Below are 12,122 nucleotides of genomic sequence, written 5' to 3'. Positions count from 1 at the left end.
TCTCAGAAGCAATATGGCAAGCACTTTTTTCCTTCAGCCTGCTGCCTTGTGCTCTGTCTTCAAATTACAGCACAGTCTATTGAGATTTCGAGTCAAAACCCACAAGGAAAAGAAAGCTGAACTAGATACAGGAATGGAGATCCTAGGGCATTAGAGCCAGAAGAGAAGGATGAAGGGCTGGGAGGGTACAAAGCCACTGATAAGGTCCAAAACAAACGACAAATTATTTTAGTTGAGTTCAGAATACTAGCTGACTAAACTTAGGACACCAGTTCTCAGAGGTGAGGAAGGTTTTATCATATGGCAATGACTTCATTCAGATTATTTTACCCAGCAGTCAGTGCTCTCTCTAGGGGGAAAAAAAAAAAAAAAATCAATTTTCATGCAAATTAACCACAAGCTATGAGGGAAAAAACCCAGCCTGATTCACGTGAAGTATTTATCTAGTCAATTTCTGATAAACGTACAGGAACAGTGAAATAGACACAAACTCCAAAGGTAACTGCACTTGTGTTCATGTTCAAACATAATACTGTTCTGGACAGACATGTCTGGCTAATTTGAGAGCAATTACAGAGGCATCTTTTGTGTAACACTTCTTGTTCAGGAACTGACATTTTAACATTTATTATGACTTCTGAGGGCTGTTTGTGTGTACCTCAAGCAAATATCCAATTAACTTGCTCTTATCAATCAAATTTAAACAGAAATGCAAAATTAGTCCTGAATTTTCAGCTTTACTACCTGAAATTTGTCTCCTAAAAGCTCTATTGGCTTGATTTTATTGGGGGATGAGGGGGATGGAGAGGGGCAACACACAACAGGAAAAAAATCCCAAAACTCAAACCAACAAAGGAAAAAAAAAAACCCACCCCCACCAGAATCCAAAGGGGAAGTAACACCATACTATAGCTGTGAGCCTACAAGTTGGACAAAAAAAGACTGCTAGTAAGGTATCCAACGTCATTTCTGACATGCATTTATTTTGGATATATACAATGTATCAAAACATGAAATACCATTCCAATTTCAGACTTGCACCACAAGCCACATCCACATATGTATACCAACCTTGATTCAAGTATGTGAGAGTTTCATCATATAATTTTACTGCTGGAGAAGTTGCAGCACACATAACATATTGGAAAGGTGGATGTTTGGTCTCATTTTCTTGTGGAAGGCTGGAATCTTCCTGTTTGAAAATAGGCAGTGCCAAAACATCACTGAAAAGAAAAATAAAAAACAACTTTGAGACTGTTGCGCTGTTTGGATTGAAGTTAAAGAAAAAAAGTTGTTTGCGACTTAAAGAAATGCACAGTGAAATACACACAGAATTTTGTTACTCATTTTATTAGTAAAATCTATATCAGCAGTATCCAAAACATTTTCTGATAGAACTTTAGGCTAGGATACATAAACCTGGGACCTAAGCAGACAAACAGTTGTGCTGATCCTCTGAAAATTTAATCTTTGATTTCTTGTCTCCATTGAAAAAATTCAGCTCTCTCAACTTTTCACCTGTCAACACAGCCAAGCTTGCCTAATAAACACACAAATGAAAGCAAGGCTTTTATTTTCTTCTTTGAAATAATGTATTCCCCAAAGTAAGTTACCTACACTGGCAAGGTATCTCTCTTCTCATTTAGTACCATTATATCTAACCTATTAATTCTGTTGACATTGTCAATCTTTTCTTAGGCTTTAGCACACTGATTAGCCCAAAAATTATTAAGCAGCAGATTCACAAAACATAAGCTATAGAAAGTTTATGCCAAGATTCACTTCACTTATCTAAGATTCACAACCACCAGAAAAACTTTGGAAATGCTAAGTTTCTAGAGAATAAAGAGTAATCCATGTTGTCCACAAGCTGTGGTAAGAAAGCTTCACCACAACTAGCAAATACATATTCTGCTTTCTACAGAAATTAGTAATCTGTATTAGCAATAGATTAGTTTTCCTTGCATACAGAAATCTTTCATAAATTAAAATTCTAAGAGTTTGCCTTGCACTGAATTCTCGTTGATGATTAAATCATCTGCAGATCCTTGCGACTTTCTTTAAAAATGTTTCTAAAGTGAACTAAGATCTCACACCACCTCACCTGTTCATTCAGTTTTTAACCATGTATCTTGTTTGTATCTCTTCCACTGATCACAAACATAGATTTAATATATTTCGTAAAACAATTATAAATGTCTGTATTGCACTACTCTTGGTACATTGTACCCTAACTTTTTTGAAGTAAAACTGCTTATTTTTACTGTTTTTTTACTTATTTTTACTTATTTTTACTCATTTCTGCAAGTGTTTGCTTTATTTAAAGAGAACTCTATTATTCCTCTTGAATTCCAGCTCATATCTGAAGAATCAAAAAAGTGTATCATAATATCATAATAAATTCATCATATATAAATATATATATATATAAAATATATATATATATAAAAATATAATAATTTATCATAATAAATTCAAAAAAATGAAATGACAGCCAATATTTTTGTGTCACATTGGGTTACAAAGTAAGACTTGGTCTACTTAAGTCTTAGATATGCAGAGTAGAGGTGGAACATCCTAACTTGTCTTTCAGAGCAAGTGCCACATTCAATAAGGGATGTCACTCCCCAGGCTACCTGAAAGATGTTGGAACAAGAAAATATTTAGGAAGGGTGAAAAAGTCTACGAAATTTGTCTATACCTGGTAGAGACTGGACAATGTCTCCCCAAAAAGCCAGCTGGAATTAAAAGAAGAGACCAAAAAATGACACCCATACAGGTTCCCTTTTACTAGGAAGAAACCACAGGAGATGAGACAAAGACTGATGCAAGCAGGACAAGGCAGTACACTGTCCAAAACAGCATTACAAGCCTACTGAACTGTGTCCTAACTACTTCTGATGTCATCTCCCCAAACTAGAGCCCAGAGAAGACTTAAGTAAGTGACAAAGGAAGATGTGAAATAACCACTTAGGATAAGTGGACACCCCTAAAAGAGTTTACTAATACAGAGACAAGGATCTGTGAGTAGGACAGCAAAATCCATAGATTGGTGACTGCTCCCTGAGGATGACTCACAAGAAACAAGGAGATGCTTCAAGCCCTGATGTCAGTCAGGAGGGCAGCAGGAGCAGCCCAACACAAGAGGGAGCGCCGTGACAAGCTGAGGGAAGCATGGTCCCATGACAGGACGGCTACACCAGGAACCCATGCTCACCACACACTTCGGCACACACAACACGAGTGCTTTTATGAGGAGGAACTTTAAAATGGCAAGAACACGGGAAACAATGGCAATGTTTAAAATACACACACAAGTCAAAGTGCAACAATGACGGCATGCAAAGTACCTCACCAAATAAATTACCTGTAATCCTCTACTAAGTTCTGCAGCACTTGCCTTCACATAACACACAAGATTAAAGAGAAGTCTTTTGTGTATTCATGAAAAATATATTTAAAGCCTTCATTTGCCACTCACAATTTAAAGTTAAAAATGTAGCTGGTCTGGCTTAAGAAAGCATGATGTGGTTAATGAATTAGATAAGAGACACAGCACTGGAAGCCTACAACTACACCAATTTAGGCAGCTTTAAACCAGCTTTTGCTAACACAAAGCATAATGACTAACTGCCACTAGAATAAGGAGAAATAAAGACATCCAACTCTACAACCCTACAATTTAGCTGTAAAGAGAGCTTAATGTTCATTCTTAAATGCCACCATTCCAAAAAGCATTCCAGAAGACAGCAAAAGGCAAATTTTTCTTACAAAAGTCTTCTGGGTACTAGTACATTCCAAAGGAAAAGAGAAGCCAATGCAATGTAAACTCCTTCCCAGAGCATCTTTAAATACCATTTAAATAACATTTTGATTCATTCACTTTCAAAGAACGAAATATCAGTGTTTCTCTCATTTCAGCATATGCTCTTTCCCCATCTAAAAACAGATCAAAGCTGCAGACAATTAAAACAGTCAATAAGGTATGAGTAAAGTATTTCAAATTAAGACCTGAAGTGTCAGTTTAAATGTTTAAATAGGGACTAGCTATATTTCACAGTGACAAGCATTTTCTACAAAATAAAATTCATTGCTCATGCAGCACAACTGAAGAAAAGATGCAAAGACTGCTCATAATTCAGAGAAGGAAACCGATGGGAAACAGAAATATAATATTTTTAATAGTGCTCTTTACTTAAGCTAAAGATGATAAACTGTATATAATATATGCTATTGTGTCAATCAGAAACTATGGGGATGCTTAATCTGTCTTTTTACCACCTCTAATCTTATAGTGATTCTATTTTAACACCCAACAAAACAAAAAACCAAACACAACGCAAAGAAATCCCACGAACAAACAAACACAACCCAGAGAAGATCAGCCTTGCCAGTTCCAGCCTTCTTCCCCTCAGACCCCCGTTACAATTTCTGCATTTATAATGAGACAATGGCCCAGCAGTACAAATCATGTGCCCACAGTCAATCCCTGGCAGCCTCCGTGTTTGTGTATACTTACGTAAGGCATCCTTCAGTCATTTTCCTACTCACCTGGTGAAATCTTGTTTTTGCTAGTCCAGTAGAGATTAGAGACAGGCACTTGTAGTGCCAGCTTTGCTTAAGTTATTTCACACAGCAAAGAACCTCTTACCTAAAGTGAAGTGCCCACTGACAGAGCAGCCCAGATAGACGAAAAGCCAACTGTTCCAAAACAGCTACTGTTGACACTATTTCAGACTACAGGAGAACAGAGCGCTTTAAGAGACTGATTCTATTCTTTTTTTGCCATTGTTAACTTTTGATCTTGTGAAAACTTGTTTACTTCACTTGTCTCATTTAAGTGAACTTTAGAATTACCAGCAAGCTGATGTATGGGTGAGTAGTAACATTTTGAAGGACAAGTAGCATCTTTTGTTGTATTTTTCGGTATCATTTGAGAAAGTCCATCTGCCAAGGTTTATTCTCCTGATGGAAGGAACCCTGAGACCAAGACTTTGAAATTATTAGCTCTAGTAAGAAAAGTCTTACTTCAGTTCCTCAGAATGTGTTATCTAAAGCATTCAAACAAAAGGCATTCTTTTCTTCCCACAGGGAGGAGGAAAATTTAGCCAGAAAAAAACCCAACAGAAACAGTCTTCATTACACCCCAAATGCAGGCAGTAAACATATCTTCCATCACAAGTCTTAGCTACTCATGCTACAGAGGTGCATACATGAAACATGACCATACAAAAGCAGGAAAGCTTAGAAGAAGCAGCAAGGTGAATGTTACCACTTGAACTAAAGCATCCAGTAGGATCCACCACATATGAGAAGCTATCCTATGTCATGTAGCTTACATGAGCATAGTACAAAAAGACCAAGAAAAATGTAATTTATCCCCCCATGCTTGTGAAATGTTTGTAAGCCTTCAAAATCACCTTCCTTACAAATTTAAAACCCTCTTTCCACACTTTGTCCAAAGCATTTTAAAAAAAGCCTAACACACACATACAAAAAAACCCTCCCTAATAATAATAATAAGGTCAAAAAATAAATGAAGAACTTCCTGTCCTTACAAGAACAGAAACTACTATGTCATCAAAATTCAAACTGATGTTCCATCAATCATCTGCCTTGTCTATCTTCTGGATTGTATACTCTTGGGTGTGAGTACTAAAACATCCCAAGAACACACAGGCCTTTTGAAACTTTAAGGCATGGTTTTTACGAGGACAAATACCTTAAGAAAAATGTTTCTCAAGCAGTATTTGAATTAAGAGTTATGAACGCAAAGCCAAGCTCTGAACTGTTCAGAGGTGTGAGCAAGCCTTAAATGCAAGGCAATGGGAGACCTGATGCTTCCTAACACTTTCCCTATGTCCACAGAAACAAGTTTGATGGGACGCAAGACCCCTGGAATTAATTTCTGGGGAACAAATTTCTCTGCAGCAGCCATCCAAGAAGTCCAACATGAATGAGAAACAGGTGCAAACATAATGCTGTTCCTAGGAATCCCACAGACCCTCACACAAACTCAGATGGTGAAAGGTTTCAATTCAAGAGGAGTCTGGCACAAAATACAAGAAACCACCAATCAAAGAAAGAAGAAAATGCCAAAACCAAAACCTGTGTCCTTCCTACCAAGGAAAAGAAGTTAGAATGTTCACCACAACAAATCCACAGTTTCGCATCCACTCCTCTGACACAGGGAGGTCAGGCAGCTGCTCTAACTTGCAGCAGCTCCAGTACAGACAGCTCCCACATAGGAGAACACCCGAAGAGCAAACAAAGGCAGACCTGCTGCCCTGCTCTCAATCTGGTATGTCACTCCAACACGAGAGGTGATGGGGAACAAAGACAGTTCTGCACTTTGAAGTCTCTTCCTTAAAAATTAAACTGGCCCCTAACTTTTTGTAATGTATTCACACACTCAACTTGGAAGAAAAGAAAACAACAACAAAAAACCCTAAAGCCAATGTCAATGATCTAGAACATGAGGTTTATCTTTCAACATGTTTTACCTGTGGTAACAAAGCAAGGATGCTTAGGTTTGTGGATTCTCTTTTTCTTCAAATGCCTATTTCCTGAGAGGTATTTACATATTTGTGTGCTTACACAAAGAATCAAGCTCCAATTCTAATCAGTACAAAGCATTTTATTTTAGAGTGTAGATGTCAGTGAAAATTATTTTTTCTACAGTGCAATGTATAAAAAAATAGAACAGACCAGTGAAACAGAAGCTTTATAATGTATCCTGCAGAAAACACTATGTACATCTAAAAAAGAAAAAGAAAAGAAAAAATTCAAGATACCTTAAGTAAGTATTCCTCTTTCAAAAATCCTATATAACCAGCAGTAAAGTCTTAAAAGTGTGGGAGACATTAGGGGAAGCATAAACAGCAATTTCGTCTGTCATAATGTAACAGCAGCCAAAAACAGGGTGTGAATGAGATAACTCTTATTTGGTTTTGCACAGCAACTAGGAAGTTAAGGCAGTAACTGTCGTGACCCAATCATGTTTATCAGAAGCCAAAAAAGGATGTGAGGGACCCAAAAGCTGTTAGAAGACAACACTCTCCCTCTCTCCACCTGAAAAGAGAGCTCTAAGTTGTAAGACAATGTTCCCCCAACTCCTGACTGACCATCTCAGGGTTACTTCAGCCTGAACTGTGCTTGAGAGGTGGTACACAAAGTCCTCTCACCATCCCACAGCACAGTAAGGAAACAAGACTGAAGACTGCATTAGGCTTTCCTTCTTTTCAACCAAGGCAGCAGACCAAAGACAATTAAGTGCTCGGGAGATGCAGCAGAGTCAAACTGACTTGATTCTCCAAAAGTGGAGGATTGTCTGGATATATTTTCATACAGTCTTCTGTGGAGAGTTTCCCATCTCAGAACCAAAAGTCTTTTTTTTAAAACCTAGTTTGATGAACTCCAGGTTTTAACCTACAAATACATACCAAAGCAGCTACTCCTGAAATAAGTATCAAGTTCCCCATGACAGGATTGAATTGTAGCACTACAAACACCATTGGAACTGCAAGCATTTAAATAAATCCATATACCAAGCTTCCAGATTACACATAAAAATTCAGTCATTAAGGTATTTTTCTGTCTATTAATGCTCAATTAACCCAATTTATATTGATTCATTAATCTAATAATTCATTAGATGAAAAATGGAATTCTGCTAGAAAGAGGACAGACGGTTCTTTGAAACTTGTCTTATCAATTAAATAGCCTCCATTTTTTAGCAGTGCATAGCAACCATCAGTGGTCCTCAAGAGTACACAACTGCTGTTGTGTTACAATGGTTATTATGAGGGATTCATAAGAAAACATGATGGGTGTCATTATCAACCGAAATTAACATTGACTCCCTGAAATTAACTCAAAACTCACTATCACTAAGGGGTACAATATTTTTATATAGGTTTTGGTGCAGGTGTTATTTGACACATCTGACAACTGTTATTATCAACTGAATTTAATTTTGTGATTATAGGCAGATTCTTACTGCATGAGAAGATGCTAGAAAAGCAATCAGAAAAAATGGGTTTCAAGGCTTTATAAGGAAATTTTGAAAACTATATAAAACCATGTGAATCTGCAGGGAAATTTAGGAGGCATTTAGCTGCCTTCTAAAAAAACCCAAAAATCCTACAATGGATTGATGATCAATGATCATGCACAACTTTCTTAGTAAGAATAAGCACAGGAGTAATGCCATATATTCTACCTAAGGGCACTGACTCATCATCATTGCCAGGAAGCATCAACTCCTTTATATATAACCCCAATAGTTAAAAGAATTACATGCAGATCTTCCTAACAAAATCAAAGGGGCATATACCTTGAGGAGCTCTCCCAGCACTCTCCTCTAGGCAACATTTCATTTTCTTCTATCTTATTTTGTAAGAAAGTGACAAATAATTAACTTCTATTGGCACACTGAACAGTCACAGAGCAGTATCTCTCCTGTTCATGCTTTGCCAGTTCTCTTGGTTCTCCCCTCTCACATCACTGAACAGACCATAATTTCTCTAAACTACAAATCTAACCAATACATAGAATAACTTACACGTGAGCTGAAAATCACTCTGAATTCAGCAAACACTAATGGCAACTAGGTGATCCCTTTAACTGTGGGGTCCATGATTAAAGTTACAAAAACTACTACTACTACTGTGCAAGTTTTCCAAAAATACACTGCAGACAAAGTGTGTAACAAGATCCAAGACTAATATATAGCTTAGCTTATACAATATTACTTTTTCAGTGCTGTTTTTAATGGCTACAACTCTTTCTGTGCTAATTCAGAATGCCCTAATAGGCATATGTAGCAAAAAGCCACTTAGGATTGCTACCCACCATAAGACGATAGGACCAGAAAAAACAATATATCCAACAACGGTAAGGATGATAATTCTTACAGTTCCTAGAAACTGAAGTGTGCGCATTACTGGGATAAGAAATGAAGTTATGAAAACACAAGAAAATAAAAAAAAAATCTAACAGTCAAAACGCAAAATTTTTTATCATAAGAGATCCCAGAAAGAACTGAATTGAGATAGAAAAGAGCAGTTCTTGAACAGGAGCACATGCACTTTCCATTGGTGTCTGCACACTAAGAAGCCATCCAGGCAACAACCACACAGCTGCCCACAAAAACCTGGCATGCCACTTCATGGGATGAATGTCTGAAGGTTTGCTGAGACAGAAATGGGACAGAAGTGGGACAAAATCCAGACAAGCTGAATATAAAATCAGGAGTGTTCTTATCAAGAGAGATGAATCACCTTGTCCTCTGAACTGGCAAGCTCTCTACTTTATTTCTTAATTAAAAAAAAAACCCAACCCAAACAAAAAAAAAAAAACCACCAAAAAAACCAACAAAACAAACAAACAAAAAAACCAACCAAACCCTAAACCCACACAGAACAAAACCCCCATCAAATACATGTCCCACCATAAACGCACTGAACTCGCAATAGCAAATACTATCAGAAGGGTCCTCATTTCTATCCAGCAGAAGCCCTTTTTTGTAACTTCCAGCAAAGACACTGCACTTCCAAACATTACCTGGGAAGTACTGCCTTAAAATACACATAATAGATGAAGTTTGTGGTCACGTGCAAGTTTCAGTTTCCCCTGATAGAGAACGCGCCTTTTATAGAGGCTAGGCCATCACAACTATCAAACGCAACCGTTTTACTTCTCCAGACTTAAAACACTGACTAACCCTGATGAAAACCTTGGACTTAGAATGTCTCTCGGTGCCTCCAAAACAGTTTTTCTTTTCCCCTCTAACTCGTCACTCAGGAATCCACACATTCCGCCCACGAGTGAGATAAAATTTACTCAAGCAAGTACAGTTTTATCTTAGCTTCGAAAAGGGACATCCAAACGCTACTCAAACACTCTAACCTTGTAAAACCTGGAAAACGATCAAAAGGTAAGGAAACCGCCAAGTTGACTATGAACAGAAAGAGCTACACGGCAAGAACAAGTCCCCATCACTAAAGCCATACTACATAGAAGAAAACCCCATCACTACACAGAAATACAGAATAAACAGAGCGAATAAAGAACAACCATGCTACTACCTTATTAACGACAACCTTCACCTGCTCGAGAAAGAACATTTTTAAACCCGGCAGGAAACACCTACTGTTCATTACGAACAAGAACTGCATTTGTCGAGTATAAGATGATATCGTCTGGAACGTAGGGTCCGGTTACATCCCACAGAGACAGCGAAATGTCAGTTTTAGGGCAGGAATTTCGCATATAGAGGGAACAGCACCCCAGCACCGGCAGCTGCCCGCCCTTCCCGAGCGGCCACCTGCCAGCAGCACGGGAGGGCAAGGCGGGAGCCCCTCCGACACGTGCCCACTCCTTTTTTTATTGCGAAAAGCTTTCGCAATAAAAAAAAAAAGAGGGCGAAAAGGAGAAACCCCGGCTCCTTCCCGCGCAGCGTGCCCAGCGGCACGGCCAGGGCTGCGCGGCCCGAGGAAGCCGGCGGGGACGCGGCGCCCAGCGCCGGGGATGAGCTGCGGGACGAGTTACCTCATGCTGTAGGCACCGGCTCCCAGCTCCTGCCCGATGCCGGAGAGGCTGGCGTCGAAGTCGTGCACCAGCCCGGACTCGATCACTTCATCCATCTTCAGCACCCACGCCATGTTCCGCCGGCCCCGCCGCGCTCCCGCCGCGGGAGGAGCCGGACGGGGCGGAGCCGCTCGGCACCGGCGCCGCCGGGGAGGCGGTGCCGGGAAAGCGAGGGGGCTGGAGGAGACGGGGTAAGAGGGAGGGAAAAGCACGTGCGGGGCGGGGGGACAGCGGCGACTCCACGCTTAGCCCCGGGGGGGCCCTTTCCTCGCTGCGCGACCAGGGCGCGGGGTCGCTCTCAGCATCCTGCGCCCGCCCGGCCGCCGCTGGGCGCTGGGGACCGGGCGGCCGCCGCCTCCTCCTCCGACCGGACACTGCCCAGCGCCGCCACCGCCGCTTCTGCCGCCGCCCGAGCTCCGACCCAGCCCAGCGGCGCCTCCCGCCGCATCATTCGCAGGGGGGAGGCTGCGGCGGCAGCAGCAGCAGCAACACCGCAGGCGCCCGCCGGGAAGGAGCCGCCGCCGGAGGTCACGGCCGCCCCGGGGGCTCGCGCCCGCCGCTCCGGCGCGTCCCGCAGCGCCGCCGCCGCCGCTGCTCACGACAACATGGCGGCGGCTTCCACCCCCGAGCGCCTGCCGGGGCGGTGCCTGCCCGCGCTCGGCGCCGCCGATTGGCTGGGCCCCGCCGGGACGGCAAATCAGGGCCGGGCGCGGAGGGGTGAGGGGGAAGCCCGGCCAATGAGGGGGCACTTCCTCACGCCAGGTGACGTCAGCGCTGACGAGCGCGGGCGATCCCGTCCCTCCGCCCCCGGGCCCGCGGCATGGCGGGAGCGCGCGCCCCGGAAGCGGCGGCGGCCGGAGGCGCAGGGGCGGGAGCGGGAAGTGGCGGCGCGTCCCGCCTGCCCCCGGGAATGGCGGCTGCCTGCGCCCCGGGCTCGGCCCCGCTCGCGCACGGCCCCGCTCGCTCCCCAGCTACCCTCCGGGGCGGTGACCGGTATAAGCAGCCTGCTCCGGTGGAAGGTGTCCCGGGCTGGGGGGCTGGAACGAGATAAGCTTTAAGGTCCCTTCCCGACCCCAACCGTTGCATGGCTCATTCTTCCAGAGAACACCGAGGAGCCTTCCCAGGAAAATACCCAAACCCCACAGAATCACGGAATATTCTGAGTTGGAAGGGATCCACAAGGCACACAAGGGTCAGGTTGGAAGGGACCACAGCGGGTCATCCGGTCCAACCTCCCTGCTCATCCTGGAGCACATGGCACAGAATTGCATCCAGGTGGTTCTTGAGTAGCTCCAGTGAAGGAGACTCCAGAGCCTTTGTGGGCAATCTGTTCCAGTGTTCAATCACTCACACAGTAAAGAAGTTCTTCCTCATACTCAGGTGGAACTTCCTGTGCATCAGTTTCTGCCCACTGCCTTTCTCATCCTATTCCTTGTCTCCACCAAGAAGAGCCTGGCTCTGTCATCTTGACACCCTCCCTTCAGATAGTGATAGATATTGATGAGGGCCCCTCTCCATGCTCAAAAAAACCC

At 42.4% G+C, this 12,122-nt stretch overlaps 1 protein-coding gene across 3 annotated transcripts in view; it reads right to left on the bottom strand.

Moving 5' to 3' along the window:
* The window catches only part of UBP1 (upstream binding protein 1), a 36,194-nt gene extending 25,001 nt beyond the window's left edge, over positions 1 to 11,193 (bottom strand). For all 3 annotated transcript variants that reach the window (XM_082297467.1, XM_082297468.1, XM_082297469.1), the window contains exons 1-2: positions 10,552 to 11,193; positions 1,072 to 1,223 (exon numbers count right to left, since the gene is read on the bottom strand). In XM_082297467.1, the coding sequence (XP_082153593.1) occupies positions 1,072 to 1,223; positions 10,552 to 10,664 (265 nt within the window). In that variant the 5' untranslated portion in view covers positions 10,665 to 11,193. The remainder of the gene's footprint in view (positions 1 to 1,071; positions 1,224 to 10,551) is intronic.
* Positions 11,194 to 12,122: the final 929 nt, after the last annotated feature.

Source organism: Coloeus monedula, assembly GCF_965178545.1.
Source record: "Coloeus monedula genome assembly, chromosome: 1".
Classification (NCBI taxonomy): domain Eukaryota; kingdom Metazoa; phylum Chordata; class Aves; order Passeriformes; family Corvidae; genus Coloeus; species Coloeus monedula.
This window is presented reverse-complemented; position numbering and strand designations above follow the sequence as displayed.